This window comes from Microtus oregoni, unplaced genomic scaffold (assembly GCF_018167655.1).
Source record: "Microtus oregoni isolate MIOR12 unplaced genomic scaffold, Mior012 000015F_ref0000493, whole genome shotgun sequence".
Taxonomy (NCBI): domain Eukaryota; kingdom Metazoa; phylum Chordata; class Mammalia; order Rodentia; family Cricetidae; genus Microtus; species Microtus oregoni.
This window is the reverse complement of record NW_024543074.1, coordinates 29,018,954-29,036,308: the sequence shown is the minus strand read 5'-3', so window position 1 is coordinate 29,036,308 and position 17,355 is coordinate 29,018,954. Positions and strand designations below refer to the sequence as shown.

General features: G+C 46.1%; 1 protein-coding gene across 1 annotated transcript in view; it reads right to left on the bottom strand.

The window, feature by feature from the left end:
- Dnah2 (dynein axonemal heavy chain 2) overlaps positions 1-17,355 on the bottom strand; it is a 122,200-nt gene that overhangs the window by 96,952 nt on the left and 7,893 nt on the right. The window contains exons 3-8 of the mRNA XM_041663942.1: positions 14,512-14,567; positions 11,320-11,490; positions 6,481-6,709; positions 3,676-3,786; positions 3,329-3,567; positions 197-388 (exon numbers count right to left, since the gene is read on the bottom strand). Coding sequence (XP_041519876.1) covers positions 197-388; positions 3,329-3,567; positions 3,676-3,786; positions 6,481-6,709; positions 11,320-11,490; positions 14,512-14,567 — 998 coding nt within the window. The remainder of the gene's footprint in view (positions 1-196; positions 389-3,328; positions 3,568-3,675; positions 3,787-6,480; positions 6,710-11,319; positions 11,491-14,511; positions 14,568-17,355) is intronic.

Below are 17,355 nucleotides of genomic sequence, written 5' to 3'. Positions count from 1 at the left end.
CTGCTGACCTAGGCTCACTCCCACCTCATCCTGCTTAAGCCATCTCAGCAAGAAGCAGAAGCCAGGCCCATCCCTAAAGACTCAGTATCAGTCTGAGCTGCAGGGCAGTATTGGTTCCTTTCTACCATGTGTCTGCCAGGGGATCAGCCCTGCCTCACGGCCGCCCCACCTCACCCCTGCGCTTTGCATGACACACCTTCCTGAACAGAGAGGTTAGCCTTTCCCGCGTGTTGTAGTGGGGGGAGTTGACCCAGATGATGCGAATGAGACTGATCAGCTTCGGGAGCTTATCAGAGATGTCCTTAGGCTTCATGAAGGCCAGCTCCTGGTAGGGCTCCCTCAGGATCGACAAGAAAGTCAGGTTTGACTGAGCTTGGCGAGAGCCATCCTAACAATAGAGAAACCAGGAGAGAGGGCTCAGTCAGTAGCATTTGCTGCTGTGCAAACAAATGAGGACCTGAGTTCAGATCTCCAGCACCCATGGAAAAGATGGCCTGTAATCCAGCACTGTTGGCAGGAAAAGACAGGCAGGTCCCTGGAGTTTGTTGGCCAGCTACTCTACGCAATAGGTGAGCTCCATGTCAGTGAGAGACTCTCTGAATATAAGGCTGGAGCGATGGCTCAGAAGGTAGGAGCACTTGCTGCTCTTGCAAAGACCTACACTTTCTGCTGCCAGCACCCACAATGACAGCTAACGCCATCTCTAACGCCAATTCCAGAGGGCCAATGCCCTCTTCTGGCTTCCTAGGGCACCGCATGCACATAATAGACAAAACAAATAAAGTTGAAAAAAAAGTGAAGAACAATTGAGGGTGATACCCAGTGAACCCCTCTGCTTCCCACATGCACACACACACTTGTATACACCCACACAAACATGTGTATAGAGCACTCACACAAAAATTCATATTTTCCGTCCATCTCGAGCACATCCTCTAGGCAACTGGAGTTACACATGGTTGTGAGCTGCCACGTGAGTGCTGGGAACTGACCCCAGGTCCTCTGCAAGAACACCTAACATTCTTAACCTTTGAGCCATTGCTCTAGTCCTCACTTGCTTCTTTTTTCTTTTTCTTTTTCTTTTCTTTTTTTTTTTTTTTGAGATGGGTTTCACATAGTCGCCCATAGTCTGGGGGAACATCACACTTACTCTGTAACCAAGGATGATCTTGTATTTCTGATTGCCCTGCTTCCACATCCATGTGCTAGGTGTAGTTTAAAAGAAAATGGCCACCAAATGAGGTAGCACTATTAGGAGGTGTGGCCTTGCTGGAGGAAGCATGTCATGGTGGGGGTGGGCTTTGAGGTCTTCTATGCTCAAGCTGCACCCAGTGTCACAGTTCACTTCCTGCTGCCTGTATGCCATATCCCACAATAATGACAATGGATTAAACCTCTGAAACTGTAAGCCACTCCAATTAAATGTTTTCCTTTATAAAAATTGCCATGGTCGGGGCTGGAGAGATGGCTCAGAGGTTAAGAGCACTGGCTGCTCTTCCAGAGGTCCTGAGTTCAATTCCCAGCAACCACATGGTGGCTCACAACCATCTGTACTGAGATCTGGCGCTCTCCTCTGGCGTGCAGGCATACATTGAGGCAGAATGTTGTATACATAATAAATAAATAAGTCTTTGAAAAAAAAGAAAAAAAAGGATGTGTTACATTTGTTTAAAAAAAAAATGCCATGGTCTTTGTAAGAGCCTAGGCAGTTTGGATGCTCAACTTACTAGACCTGGATGGAGGTGGGGGTTCCTTGGACTTCCCACAGGGCAGGGAACCCTGATTGCTCTTTGGGCTGAGGAGGGAGGGGGACTTGATTAGGGGAGGGGGAGGGAAATGGGAGGCGGTGGCGGGGAAGAGACAGAAATCTTTAATAAATAAATAAATTGAAAAATAAAAAAAAATTGCCATGGTGCGGCTGGAGAAATGGCTCAGCATGGGGCTGGAGAGATGGCTCAGAGGTTAAGAGCACTGGCTGCTCTTCCAGAGGTCCTGAGTTCAATTCCCAGCAACCACATGGTGGCTCACAAACATCTGTACTGAGATCTGGCGCCCTCCTCTGGCGTGCAGGCATACATCGAGGCAGAATGCTGTATACATAATAAATAAATAAATAAATAAATAAATAAATCTTTAAAAAAAAGAAAGAAAGAAATGGCTCAGCAGTTAAGAGAACTGACTGTTCTTCCAGAGGACCCAGGTTCAATTCCCAGCATCCACATGGCAGCTCACAACTGTCTGAAAACCCAGTTCCAGGGGATCTAACACCTTCACACCAAGGCAGATAAAATAAAGATAAATAAATCATAAAAAAATTTATAAAAATCTGCCATGGTCATAGTGTCTTCTCATCGCAACAGAAACCCTAACTCAGACAGCTAGGATTGCAGATATAAACCATCATGCTCAGTTTATTCAGAGTTGACAACTGGCCCCGGGGTTTCATGCATGCTAAGCACTTGACCAGTAGATCAATGTTCCTTCCCTAGCCCTTCATGCCCTGTTTCCTATGAAATCCCCCAAGCCCAGATCTGGTGTCTGCTCCAGTTGAATTAAGAATTCTGTACAAAGTGGATGTTCAGAGCTGTTGGCGAGATGCCACATCCACTAAAGTCACCCAGTCCCCTTACTGTCCCGTTCTCAGTGAAGCTCTTAAACTTCTGTTCATCACAGCTCAATTCCCTCAATATCTGGTTGTAATTTTCACCTGGGAAGAAAGGTCTTCTTCACCCATCACTCACCTCTGGGGAGACCCAGCAGCAACACAATCAGCTTGTCGTAGGGAATTTAGTTTTTACATGTTTGTTTTGAGACGCTCATGCTATCTCTAATTCCTCTTTTATGTAAGTCCTATTTTTTCAGCTGCACTGGAGGGCTGGGCTCACTGAGGGGGAATCGCCTTTTCCTTGCTGACCAATTGGATGTCTTCCTACCTAAACAAGTGTTGCGCTGTTTAGGGGTGACGACAGAAGGACACATTCAATACAGATGTAGCTTGTAAAAATGTGGGGGGCAGGTAAAATGACTCAGTGGGTCTGATGACCTGAGTTCCAGCCTCAGACCCCCACGGTTGAAGGAGAGAGCCAGCTCCTGCGGGTTGGCCTCTGATTCGCACTCTGTGGCAAGCCTGGGGTACACGAGACCCTGTCTGAGGACATTGAAAACAGCCCCCACGGACCTTTACCTACTGCTCACGTCTTCTAGTCCACAGTGCTGGGTCAGTCTGTGCCTTGTGGTTAGTTGCCTGCCTCCCGCTTCTTACCCCCTCCCCAGATCACCCCAGCCACTGCCTACTTTCCCTAAACTCCCAGTCTCTGATCCCCTCTACCTGGATCTGCTGGGCCAGTTTCATAAAGGGCGGTAGGTAGGACGACTTGGAGAGCAGCAGGATGGACTCGATGTGTTTCACTCCCTGCTTCACGAGCTGCTTGCTGATGCCAGATAGGTCCATGCAGCGATTGTGCCAGAACTCGATCTCCTCCAAAGGACCTAAATTTTCCCCCGTCTCCACAGACTCCTGAGCACTCAGCACCTCCTTGATCTGCCGGGTCCAGTGAATCATGGAGGCTGCGGAGGAGAAGGGGGAACATTTCCTGCTGCTGAGCTGAGCCCTCGATGCTCAACAGCTGGAGCTGCCTTCCCCACCTCACCCCTGCCCTCACCCCTGCCACTCACTCTCCAGGCGCTGGACCAGCTCCTTGTCCTTCACCACTACCTCAGGGTTCATGTTAACGGCTTCTGCAGGGATGTACAGGACGGTGTGACCCTCCAGCTTGTACCGAGTATCTAAAAAAGGACCAGGAAAATTCCAAGGGTGGGCTTCGCTGCCTCTGTATAAATTATGATTGATGATCAATGGGGGGGCAGGAAGTATAGCCCCCCTCAAGTTGGCTAACTCTGTGTATCCACAGGCTTCACGGCTTCATGTCTACAATTCAAAAAAAAGCTCCACTGTTTTCAATGTCCTCAGACAGGGTCTCATGCATCCCCAGGAATGCCACAGAGTGGAAATCAGAGGCCAACGCGCAGGAGTTGGCTCTCCCCTTCAACCGTGGGGGTCTGAGGCTGGAACTCAGGTTGTCAGACCCATTGAGTCATCTTACCTGCCCCCCTAATTTTTTACAAACTACATCTGTATTGAACGTGCCCTTCTGTCGTCACCCCTAAACAGCACAACACTTGTTGACATTGTATAGGGGGCTATGAATAATCTAGAGGTTATTTAAAGTACATGGGAAGATATACGGAGGTTATATACAATTACTGCACCATTTTCTAAGGGGCTTGAATATCCACAGAATGGAGTATCTAAAACCAATCCCCACAGACAGCAAAGGCAGCAAATGTATTTTAGGAGAACAGACAGGAGTAACTATGACTCAGACTTCTTTAGTATAGAGAGCAGAAGTAACAGAAGCCAAGTGGCAAAGCTCCAGGAGGTCTGTTAAGAAATTACCATAAAATAATTTCACTATCTGCGCCACATCCTCCTCAATACGCACAAGTCCCCAACTGCCCCTCCCAGCGCCTCTCTCTCCTTATGCTTCATGTACTCAGAGCAGTCTCCAACTCCAGTTTGAGCAGGTCTGAACAAGTTCTATATTAGAAAAGTGTATCTAAATTAGAAGGCAATTTTTTGCAACAATATTATATTCAGCATTGACCAAGGCTTTGTTTGGCAGTGTTGCGGATCAAGCTGCAGACCTCAGACATTTCAAGCAAACTCCTCCTGTGACTAGTCTTTATTATTCGGAGATACTCAAATGTTCTTCTCTTTGTTGCTGTTTTGGTTTTTGTTGTTCAATTTTGTTTGAGCCTTCCCTGAAATTCACAGAAAGAGAGAGAAAGATCTTCCTACCTCTGTCTCCAGAGGACTGGGATCAAAGGCCTGAGCCACTACATCCGACCCTCTGAGGAGGTTTTATTAATTATTTATTAATAGGAAATGCTTTACATTATGATACTTGAAGAAAAAGGAATCTGAGACAGTATTTTATATGATACCCCAAACAAAAGGATAGACAGACACTGGATTGGACAAGGGTGGCGCACGCCTTTAATCCCCGCACTTGGGAGGCAGAGGCAGGTGGACCTTTGTGAGCTTGAGGCCAGTCTGGTCTATACAGTGAGTTCCAGGACAGCCAGAGCTAAACAGTAAAATCCTGTCTCAAAAAAACAAAAACAGAACAAAACAAACAAAAAGAATAGGCACTGGATAGAAATGACTTATTTCGTTTTTAATACTTTTTAGATTTACTTATTTAATGTGTATGAATGTTTTGCTTACAAGTATGTCTGTGTACCATGTATGTTCCTGGTACTCACGGAGGTCAGAAGAGGCCATCAGATCCCCGGAACAGGAATACAGTTATGAGTACCATGTGAGTGCTGGACATAAAACTTGGGTCCTCTGCAAGACCAACAAGTGTTTAACCACTGAACTTCCCTCCAGCCCTACTTTTGTTGGTTTTGGTTGGTTGGTTGGTTTTTTGAGGCAGAATCTTACTATGTAACTCTGGCTGTCCCGAAACTAGCTTTTGTAGACCAGGCTGGTCTCAAACTCACAGAGATCCACCTGCCTCTGCCTCCCGCGTGCTGGGATTAAAGGCACTGAACCTGAGCCAGATTTGTTTTTGAGAAAGCATCTCATGATCTAAGATCATCTTGAATTTCTGATCCTTCTGCCTCTGCCTCCCGCGTGCTGGGATTACAGACATGTGCCACCATGCCGGGCTCCATTCTTTGTTGCTCTTCTAGTTTCCTGTGTCTTTTTTTTTTTTTTTCGAGACAGGGTTTCTCTGTAGCTTTTTGGTTCCTGTCCTGGAACTAGCTCTTCTAGACCAGGCTAGCCTCGAACTCACAGAGATCCACCCACCTCTGCCTCCTGAGTGCTGGGATTAAAGGCATGCGCCACCACTGCCCGGCAAGTTTCCTGTGTCTTAAGCTGGTCTCAAACTCACTATGTAACCAAGAATGACGTTGAATGTCTGTTCCTCCTACCTCTACCTCCCGAGGGTTGGAATCACAAATGTGTGCACTATCCTCGGGTTACGGAAGGTGGGGATCCAACCCAGGGTTTTGTGCCTCTAGCAACTGAGCCACTGTCCGAGCCCAAGTCAGGATATGTGGAAGCATATGCTTGTGCTTTTGTGTACATACATGTTTAAGCACATGGGTATCACATGCATGTGGATGGTCCACATGGTAAGATTTCATTTCCAAGAGTCTTTTAAAGGCATACATGAAACCCTGAGTTTGGTCCTGAGTGCTGAAAAGGCATTCTTTTGATATTGATTTGAGTATAAATATTAACAGGGTTGGTGGTGTAGATCAATGGTGAGTGTGTGATTAGTGCATGGGAGGCCCTGAGTGTGATCTTTAGCTCCATCACCAAAAACATAAGAAGGTGAATGAGACGCATCACCCAGCCACCTCGTCACCTCACCCTGGAGAAGTCAGCTGCCCCAGCCTCAGGCTTACCTGTCAGGCAGGCCAAAAACCTATGCAGATGTGAAACAAAGTGATTTCGGATGCTCTCAGGCCAAGTTGTATTCATAAAAATCTGCGGGACATAGACACCACTGAGCAGCCGAAGCAAAGCTGGGATGTAGGCGCCCCGCACTGTCCCGAACTGCACAGTTGTCTCAAAGTTCTCCAGGGTGATGGGAACAGGAGCTTGCCGGATGAAGTACACAATTTGATTCTGAGTCTGCAGGAAACAACAGATCCAAGTTCAGTCTCCAGGACCCACCAAGATTCCCAAAGAAACCCAAGGCTCCCCTGGGGAAAGCCAGGCTGAACTTTGTCAATGTCCCTACCTCCTGTCCTTCCCAGGGATGGAGATTCCATACCCCAAGATGTGGGGAGGAAATGGACAAAACACGCCTTAAGGGTACAGACTCTATTGTGTTCAACTTGAACCACAAGTCTCATTATGTCCAGCATGTATAGATGGCCAATAAATGCTTATCAGGTAAACAGGTGGATGGACAGGACAGAATAGGTACTTCTTCCAGCCACGGAAAAAGAAGGGAGAAAAAAGAGATCAAGAAGGAAAATTGTGCCGGGCGGTGGTGGCGCACGCCTTTAATCCCAGCACTCGGGAGGCAGAGGCAGGCGGATCTCTGTGAGTTCGAGACCAGCCTGGTCTACAAGAGCTAGTTCCAGGACAGGCTCCAAAACCACAGAGAAACCCTGTCTCGAAAAACCAAAAAAAAAAAAAAGAAGGAAAATTGCAAGTAAGAAATAATTATCGTCCGTGGTGGCACACACTTTTAATCCCAGGCCTCAAGAGGCGGAGGCAGGCAGATCTCCAAGTTTAAGGATAGCCTGGTCTACAGAATGAGTTCTGAGACAGCCAGGGCTACCCAGAGAAACCCTCTTGAAAAACCAAAAAAGAAAAAATTATCTAAAATTTCTCATTTCAGTTGCTTTTCCCCAACCCCAGGATCTCAAATTGGCGTGGAACTTCCTGCACAGCTGAGGACAAGCTCTGGGTGCAGGGTTTACAGTGCACGCGTCAGCTTCACACCAGGCTTCGCTTTGCATCCTCTTCCCCAGTTTCCCTTCGCACTCAGCTTTACCCACGCGAGGCTCTGCTGTGGCTACATTCAGAACCTTAGCTTTGCTCGGTTATGAAACAAAACCAAAAAATGCTTTGCTCCAGTAACCGTCACAGAGATGAAAAGGTTTGACCAACACACACACACACAGAGATAAAGGAGAATCCTGCTATTTTTTAAAGGTATTACATCTAATTTTGTTTGAATTTAATAGAATAAAAAGAAACTGAGTTGATACAAGGATTGCTAAGCTTCAAATAAATGTCTCTTCACCCAGAGAGATCTCCAAACGATCCTTTGTTTCTCTAGTGCCAGGGACTGGTTATTGGATCTCAAACATGCTAAGTACATACTCTACTGGGAAACTACATCCCTACCCAATTTTCCCCATTTATTTATTATTAGTGTGTGTGTGTGTGTGTGTGTGTGTGTGAGAGAGAGAGAGAGAGAGAGGGGGGGGGGACAATGACAATTCGGGGAGTCAAGTCTTTGCTTTTATCATGGATTTATGGGATCAGACTCCGGTCATCAGGTTTGTATGTAAAATACCATGATCTGTTAAGCCATCTCCCTGGCCCTCAGCTGTGTGTGTGTGCACGTTTGTGCACACATGTATGAGTTGTTTTTTATTTTGTTTTGTTTTCCCCGAGACCAGGTCTCTGCTATGAAGACATGACTTGGAACTCGCTTGAGCCCAGACTGGGCTTGCAAGAATTCTGCTTCTGCTTTCCAACTGCTAGGACTGGATCAGGGGTCACCACTCACCGTTCTCTCAATTTTTAATTCCAAAAAAAGGCGATTCATAGAAAAATTTCAAGGAAAATAAAATTAACAAAATAGGCTTTTCACCTAGATTCAACGTTAACACTTCGCATGTTTGCCTCCTCTGTCTACACTGGAGCCTGTGAGCTGCAGGCATCCGGACACCACACCCTTAATACATGGTCTGTATCTTCTAAAAATCCCTATCACTGTAATTATTGCACTAGAAAATTAACCTATGCAATATAATATATGCCCATATTGACTTTTCTCCAGTAGTCCGTTCATATCCAAGCCAGGATCATACATGGTCATGTCTGATTTTGTGGTTGCTACTGTTTGCTTTTGTTTCTGTTCTGAAACAGGGTCTCACTATGTAGCCCGGGCTGTCCTGGAATGCATTGCTACATAAACTAGAATGGCCTTCGACTCACAGGGATTCCCCTGCCTCTGACTCCCACATGTTGAGATTAAAGGTGTGCATCATCATGATGTCTGGCACTGTGTGTGTGTGTGTGTGTGTGTGCGTGAGAGAGAGAGAGAGAGAGAGAGAGAGAGAGAGAGAGAGAGGGAGAGATTGTGGGTGTTTGGGGTGGGTTTTGGTTTTTTTTCTTTCTTTTTTTTTTTTGGTTTTTCGAGACAGGCTTTCTTTTTTTTTTTTTTTTTTTTTTTTGAGACAAAATTTCATACTCAGGCTGGCCTAGAACTCTCTCTGTGGCCAATACTGGCTTTGAACACATAACACTCCTGTCTTTGTCTACCACACCCTCCTTTCATTTCAACAATTTCCCATCCTTGGCTATCCTGTGCGCGCGCGTGTGTGCATGCGTGCATACTGAGGCAGTCTTACTAAACTCCCAATACTCCAGTTTCAGCCTCTCATGTGATGGATCACAAGCACGTGCCATCATCCCCAGCTTTTCCTTTCTTTCTATGTTGTTCTATCAATCTTCTAAGAATCAAGCCAGATGTTTTCCAAAATATCCCTTAATTTGGATTTATCTGATTGCTTGTTACTAGGTTGAAGTTAAATGTTCTCTGTGGAAAACCAGTTAACGCTCCCCACGAATTGGGACCCTTGAGCTTTAGTGCTGTAACTAACACACACGCTGACATTAAGCGTGGGTAACAATGGTAAACAGCATCCGTGTGTGCTCTGGACTCCCAGATGCAGTTTCCTTGGCGTTCCAGGACAGTCCTCTGTGTGCTCCTTCCGAGACCACGCCACACTGCTGGCTCTCTCCTCCTCCAGTCTATCCACTTCTGATTGTGTTGTGTCTTCGGCCTTTCCTTTCCCATGCGCTGCGGATGGTGACAGCGTCTCAGCCACAGCTATTCAGGTCTTCTGGTTGGTGACACGCTGCTTTTTTCATCCCTAAAATCCAGAGCCCCCTTCATCTCGTTCTCACCTTTATCATCCCGTCTGCTCTTTCAAACGACTGAATTCATGTTCATATCAAGTTGCACTGTCGCACGATGCTGTTGTGAGGATCTCTTCTCTTCCTCCTCTGCGTGCTTTGTTCTTTTTCCTTTGTCCTTGATATAATGTGCTCGCCGTTGCCATGCAATTTCGCCCCATTTTGCTCATGCCTGAGCAGCTTTGTCAATTCCCTCTTTTGGCTCTAGCACACTGTGGGCGACTTCTTGATGTCCCACTGTGAGAGACCAGTTTATTTTGCCTCTTGAAGTTAAAGCGAAAGGATTAGGTATTTTATATTTTATTCACTTTTTTTTTTTTTTTTTTTTTTTTTTTTTTTTTGTAGCTGAGAGACCCATGTGAGGAGGGCGAGTGGTTAAGGCTAATTTAAGGCGACAGCAAATCTTTGTTAAAACACAAAATCTCTTAGGAGATTTTGGGACTGCTCCAAGGTCCCCTCCATCCAGCTGTGGCCAAGAGGGGACTCTGCTTCAGCTGTCCCTTGGTCACCCATTTAAAGTGCACCCTACTTTTAAAATTCACTAGATTTGATTATGCCTTTGTTCTGTATTTTGTAGATTATGTATGGCTTTGTTTTCACGTTTGCAGGTTTTGCTTTTTGCTCCTTTTTTCAGATACTGAGTGATGGATTTGGGAGGTGGGGAAGAAGAGTTCATCTTGGCTAATGGAGTGAAAGGGCACAGCCCAGCATGGTAGGGACGTGGGCATGGTAGGAGGGAGCACCCAACAGTCACATAGTATCCAAAGTCAGGATGTAAAAAGAAATGAATCTTTTTTCCTCTTTCTGTGAATGGTTATTTTATTTGTTTGTTTGTTTCAAAACAGAGTTTCTCTGTGTAGCCCTGGCTGTCCTGGAATTTGCTCTATAGACCAGGCTGGCCACTAATTCAGAGAGCCTCCTGAATCTGCCTCTGGAGTGCTGGGATTAAAGGCTTGTGCCACCATTGCCCAGCCCACATTTTTTTCTTTTGAAAACAAAAACCTTTTTCATCACTTTTGGGTTTGAGCATCAACTATCCATAGATAAAAACTTCTTTTGTCTTGGTTCAACACGGAATGCTAAATATCACCTTTCTGCTTTCATGTACGTGATCCTACAAGAGCCAAGCAACAGACTTTTCCCAGCATTTTATTTTTAAATGTTTCAGAAGGAAACAGAAGAATCAGTGCAGTGAGGTGGCTCAGTAGTTAAAGGCACCGGCCACCAAGCCCAGAGACCTGGTGCTGTCCTGGAAACCCATGAGATGCAGAGAGAAATGACCCCCACAAGTTGTTCTCTGACCGCCACAAACATGCCAAGACATGCGCGTTTGTGCACACACACACAAAACACACACGCTAAATAAATAAATAAATGGAAGTTTTTAATTAAAAGAATTGTACGAGAGTGATCCCCACCATCCAGACTCCACTACTGAATTCTGACTACACTGCCTCCATTTGCCTTTCTCTACCCAGGTCCACCACCTCAGCATCTTTTTCTGCACATCTGCTTGCTCTGTAGGCCTTGGGCACCTTCAGCTCCCTGGAGGATCACAAGGAAAGTGGGGTACCCACCTGCACAGGCATGCCCAGCTCCAGTTTCAACCCAAAAATAGGGTCAATGAAGATGGTGACGGCAGGTTCGGAAGGATCCTGGACAAAGTGTTCCAGAACAGCGTCATGCTCCTCTGTCCACTCGGCATCTGCCAGTCCGGTCAACATAGCTCGTGAGAGGAAAAGGGGCTTCTACAGAGAGCAAAGAGACACATGCCATCAGCGCTGTGAGGATAAGCCATTCTTCCCTCCACAATTGCACACCTGACTTGGGAGGGGAGCAGAGATGCCAGAAAGCTGAGGAAGACTGAATGATAGGTTTCAAGCTTTTGAAGGAAGGAGACAATAGACTCCCCTGCCTCCGAGAATGAAAGCGGAGTGTGTCACAGAGGGAAACGATGGGCTATTATCTTCCCCAAATATTTCCCTTCTGCCTGTGGCTGTGAGAATGCATTCTCTAGCATTCTCGGCTTCGGAGGGAAAGATGAATTAAGGGAACAAGGCTATCGGCCTGGACCAAAGAATTAGGAGCAATGAGGTGCCGGTGTGGGGAAGGAATGAGGTCAACAGCAGTTTCCCCTTCCGGGTGCTGCAGGGTGAGAGACTAACAGTCAATGGGCACTGCAGTCAGGCAGAATAGAGGGGCACGTGAAAGGAACACAGTGATTAGATGGAAAAGAGACCCTAATGTGGAGAGGACACGGCACATCTGTAGAGCGCAAGGTAAAGAAACTGGGCAAAGTGGAGACGTGGTTCTGAAGACTGGGAATGCCACCCTGTCCTTCCTTCAGCCTCCCTGGAAGATGAGGAAGAATCACAAAGTTCCCCCCAAAAAGGAGATAATAGACAATTTTCTAAATGCTTTCCTGAACAGGGTGTGGGTGAACCAGTGAGAAAGCCCAAGCCCAATAAATACCAGGCCAAAAGACAGACAGGGCACATCGGCTTTCTAAAAATGCAATCATGAAAACATGTCTGTTTTACTTGAAATCAAAGAATATAAAAATAACAAAGATGGGGCTGGAGAGATGGGGCAGCAGCATTGACTGCTCTTCCAGAGGTCCTGAGTTCAATTCCCAGCAACCACATGGTGGCTCACAACCATCTATAATGAGATCAGGCATACATGTAGACAGAATACTATATACATAATAAACAAATAAATCTCTTTTAAAAAATAACAAAGATATCATTTATTGTATATTTTTGTTAATATGTACTAAACCAACACTTCTTAGTCTGGATATAGTTTTAGACTTTTTGTTTTGTTTTTCAAGACAGGGTTTCTTTCTCTGTTGCTTTGGAGCCTATCCTGGAACTAGCTCTTGTAGACCAGGTTGGTCTCGAACTCACAGAGATCCACCTGCTTCTGCCTCCAGAGTGCTGGGATTAAAGGCTGCGCCACCACTGCCAGGCATAGTTTTAGGCTATTAAGGGCATATTACAATCTGGCTGGGAAAACTTTGTCTTATGTATGAGAAATATGAGCAATGTTCTTTTCTCTTAGCGTTCCTATTAATTTCTCATTTTTAGTTTATGTGTGTGAGTGTTTTGCCTGCATGTATGTCTGCACACTGCTTACGTGCCTGGGACCCAAGGAGGTCAGAAGAGGGTGTCAGATCCTCATCAAACAGAAGTGACAGATGGTTGTCAGTGGTGCCTCCTAACCATTGAGTCATCTCTCCAGTCCCAATCTTAGTATCCTTACTTATTCTTATTAATGTTTGGTAGCTCTATGTACAGAGATCCAGCTTGAGGAAATACTGAGTACTTCAGTGTGGGTGTCCTGGTATTTGCCACACTGTTACTATGAGAATACAATACTGAAAACAACAAAATGACCAAGAATAGCAGTTTAACTTAAGGTACTTGTGTCTATAGGACACACATGGCTACTAAAATGGTATCTGGGAGACTGTAGCAAGAGAATTGAAAACTGAAGACGGAGTAAGCTGTGCAGTGGGACCTGCCTCCAGGAGACGAGGGCTCCGAGCCCTTGGGTGTGGGCTCACCCAAGCACTTGTCACCTTGTCACCCTAGCAGGCGGGGCTCAGCCAAGAAGGCAGCAAGTGTGAGGCCAGCTGGAGCTCTCCCGGGAGTGTGGGGCTAGCCTAGGCTACAGGCCGTTTCAAACAACCAACCACAAAATCTAAAAGCAAGGTACAGCGCTCGTGTAGCGCCTGGGTTTGGGTCCCAGCACTGTGGGGAGGGGATGTTGTAATTGGCTGGGTTTGTGCATTTATGCTGTTTTACTTTCTCGTTGTTTGCTTGCTTTTCTTTTGTCTTTTTGGTTATTTGAAGCAGAATCTGGTTTTATCCATATAATCCTCTTGCTTCGGCTTCCCAAGTGCAGGGATGGCAAATGTGTGCCATTTCAGCTGGCATCACTTTTTAGTGGGTAGTCATTGGTCTCTTTTCCTCTTTTACAAGAGGAAGGTCGCCAGGTGGTGGTGGCGCATTCCTGTAATCCCAGTACTTGGGAGGCAGAGACAGACAGATCTCAGTGAGTTCGAGGCCAGGATGGATTATTCAAAATGAGTTCCATGGCAGACAAGACTGTTACACAAAGAAACCCTGTTTCAAAAAAAGGGGGGGGGGCCTGAAGAGATGGCTCAGAGGTTAAGAGCTGCTCTTCCTGTGGTCCTGAGTTCCATTCCCCGCAACCACATGGTGGTTCACAACCATCCATAATGAGATCTGGTGCCCTCTTCTGGCATGTCTATACATAATAAATAAATAAATCTTAAAGAAGAAGAACGCAAGGTCGGCACACTTTTCCTCTCACCTACGTAACTACAGGCAAGGCTACATCCTACTTGGAATAAAGACACGGCTTAGTGCCCATTTCTCATGGTGACTAGGGCAGACTCTATCAACTCCTCAGTCGAAAGAGAAGGGAAGAGAATATCTTAGAAATTACTAGTCAAGTAGAACAATCTCTACCTGTTGGTACAATGTTCAACTTCTTCAGATGTCCACCCATAAGACCAGTCGATCAGGGTTGACCCAAGGTGGGGGAAAAAGAGGGGGCTCAGATCATCGAGTCCTCTACTCATGAACTGGCTTTGTGGTGAGCAGGTCACCGTCAGGGAGAGAAGTGGGAGGAAGTGACAAACTTTAAGGAATTCCTCCTACGTTGTCCTACCCACCACTGAGGCTTTGGTTCCTTGGTTATTGGGAAGAATGTGATCCTTGGGGGAGGTGCGAACCTACCACATCTACTGAGGTATCCAATTCTTTCCGTACTTCAGGTTCCTCTAGGAGGTGCTCTGGGGAGAACCAAGATATAAATGTGAAGTCAGACACAGAAACCACATTACCCAGAAATCCCACTTCTAGATTGTCTGTGGAAATCCTACTTCTAGACAGTTCCTGGAATTCCCACTTCTAGAGAGTCCCCCAGAAATCCCACTTCTAGATAGTCTCAGAAATCCCACTTCTAGATAATCCCAGAAATCCCACTTCTAAGAAGATAGTCCCGGAAATCCCACTTCTAAGAAGATAATCCCAGAAATCCCACTTCTTTTTTTTTTTAAAGATTTATTTATTATGTATACAACATACGCCTTGATGTATGCCCGCATGCCAGAGAAGGGCGCCAGACCTCAGTACAGATGGTTGTGAGCCACCATGTGGTTGCTGGTAATTGAACTCAGGACCTCTGGAAGGGCAGCCAGTGCTCTTAACCTCTGAGCCATCTCTCCAGCCCCAGAAATCCCACTTCTTAGAAGAGTTTTCCGGAAATCCCACTTCTAAGAAGATAGTCCCGGAAATCCCACTTCTAAGAAGATAGTCCCGGAAATCCCACGTCTAGATAATCCCAGAAATCCCACTTCTAAGAAGATAGTCCCAGAAATCCTACTTCTATAGTCCCAGAAATCCCACTTCTTAGAAGATAGTCCCGGAAATTCCACTTCTAGATAGTTCCCAGAAATCCCACTTCTAAGAAGATAGCCCCAGAAATCCCACTTCTAAGAAGATAGCCCCAGAAATCCCACTTCTAAGAAGACAGTCCCGGAAATCCCACTTCTAAGAAGATAGTCCCAGAAATCCCACTTCTAAGAAGACAGTCCCGGAAATCCCACTTCTAAGAAGAGTCCCAGAAATCCCACTTCTAAGAAGATAGTCCCGGAAATCCCACTTCTAGATGGTCCCAGAAAGCTTGAGAGCAGAACTTGAGGAGTCTGCTGATGTCCACAGCAGCACTGTTCACAATGGGGATGGTTAGAAACGGGCAAGGGCTGTAGCTCAGTTGTCCATTACCTGTCGAGCATACGTGAGGCCCTGGGTTCCATCCCTAGGACTGAGGATGAAGGTGGGAGAAAACAGGGAAAGAAGAGGAGCAAAGAACAGCCCAAGTCCATTAGAGCTATAGTCAAATAAACAGAAAGTGCTATCTATCTACAGAGTGCTATTAATCACTGTTAAAACAAAATGAAGGTAAGACTCATGCTACAACATAGTTGAACCTTGAAAACTTTATGCTAAGTAAAAAAGAAGTCAGATATATCAAAGCACATTATTGTGCAATCCCACCTACAGGAAATGTCCAGCAAAGAAAATCTATAAAGAGAATAGATTAGTGACATTCAGGATCTGAGGTAGAGCTGCTAAATACAAGGTTCTGAGTGCAGGGTCAAGTTCTTTCCTCGCATGGACAAGACTCTGGGTTTCATCCCCAGCAACCACAAAAGAATGAACCATTAATTAGCCATTTAAGCCAGATGTGGTACTCATGCTGGTAATCCAAGCCCTCAGGAGACTTAGGAAGGAGGACTGCCCTGAGTGCCAAGCCAATGTGGATTACAAAGTAAATCCCGCCTCAGAATAAACAAACCACCAGCAGGGCACACTGGGTCACCCTGTGATCCAACACTCGGAAGACAGTCAGGAGAATGGCACAAACTTAAGCACTGGGTGAGATCTTGTCTCAAAAGATAATTAAATGAATAAAGTAAAGAGAGGACCTAACTAGGAATCTTGAGAACCCGTGTGAAGCAGAAGGCAGAAGTCCAAGCTTCTGTAATCCCAGCTTTGTCACAGGGAGAAGGGACGCAGAGACGGGAGCATCTCAGAGGCTCCTGGACCAGTTAGGCTGGTGTGTGCAGCAGAAAAACAATGAGACTTCGTATCAAAGAAGGTGGAAGACAAGGACCAGCCATGAGGTTGTTCTCTGACCACTGTGGCATGCATCCATCGCATTCACAAGCCCAAATGTGTATACACACACACACGACACACTCACACACACACATAGATACACACGCAAACATAGACACACACACAGTAGACACACATACATAGACACCCACGCACATACAGACACACCCACACACATACACAGACACACCCACACACATCACAGATACACCCACACACATCAGACACACCCACACGCATACACAGACATACCCACATGCATACATAGACACACCCACACGCATACCCAGACACACGCATACACAGACATACCCACGTGCTTATATAGACACACCCACACGCATACCCAGACACACGCATACACAGACACACCCACGTGCTTATACAGACACACCCACACAGATACACACATACTGCATTGGTTAGGGTTTTGTTGGTGGCGTTGTCATTTTGTAACTTGACACAGAGTCACCTGAGCAGATGAACTCTCAGTTGAGAAAATGCCACCATCATACTGGCCTGTAGTAAGTCTGGGGGGGGATTTTTTTATGAATAATTGATGCCAGGGAGTGCCAGCCCACTGTGGGTGGCCATCTCTGGGCAGGTGCTTCTGGGTTGTATGAAAAAAAGTAAGCCAAGAGGCTAAGCTAGAGTGACGGGTGGTCAGCATTAAGAGCACTGGCTGCTCTTCCAGAGGACCCAGGTGTGATTCCCAGCACCACACTGTAGCTAACACGCATCTGTAACTCCAGTTCCAGATGACACTTTCTTCTGGCCCCTGTGTAATACACAGATATACATGCAAGTAAAACCTCCATACACATTAAAAAAATAAATCTAAAGGGCAAGCTGGGTGAGCCACGGTGAGCAGCATCATTCCTCCATGGCCGATGCTCT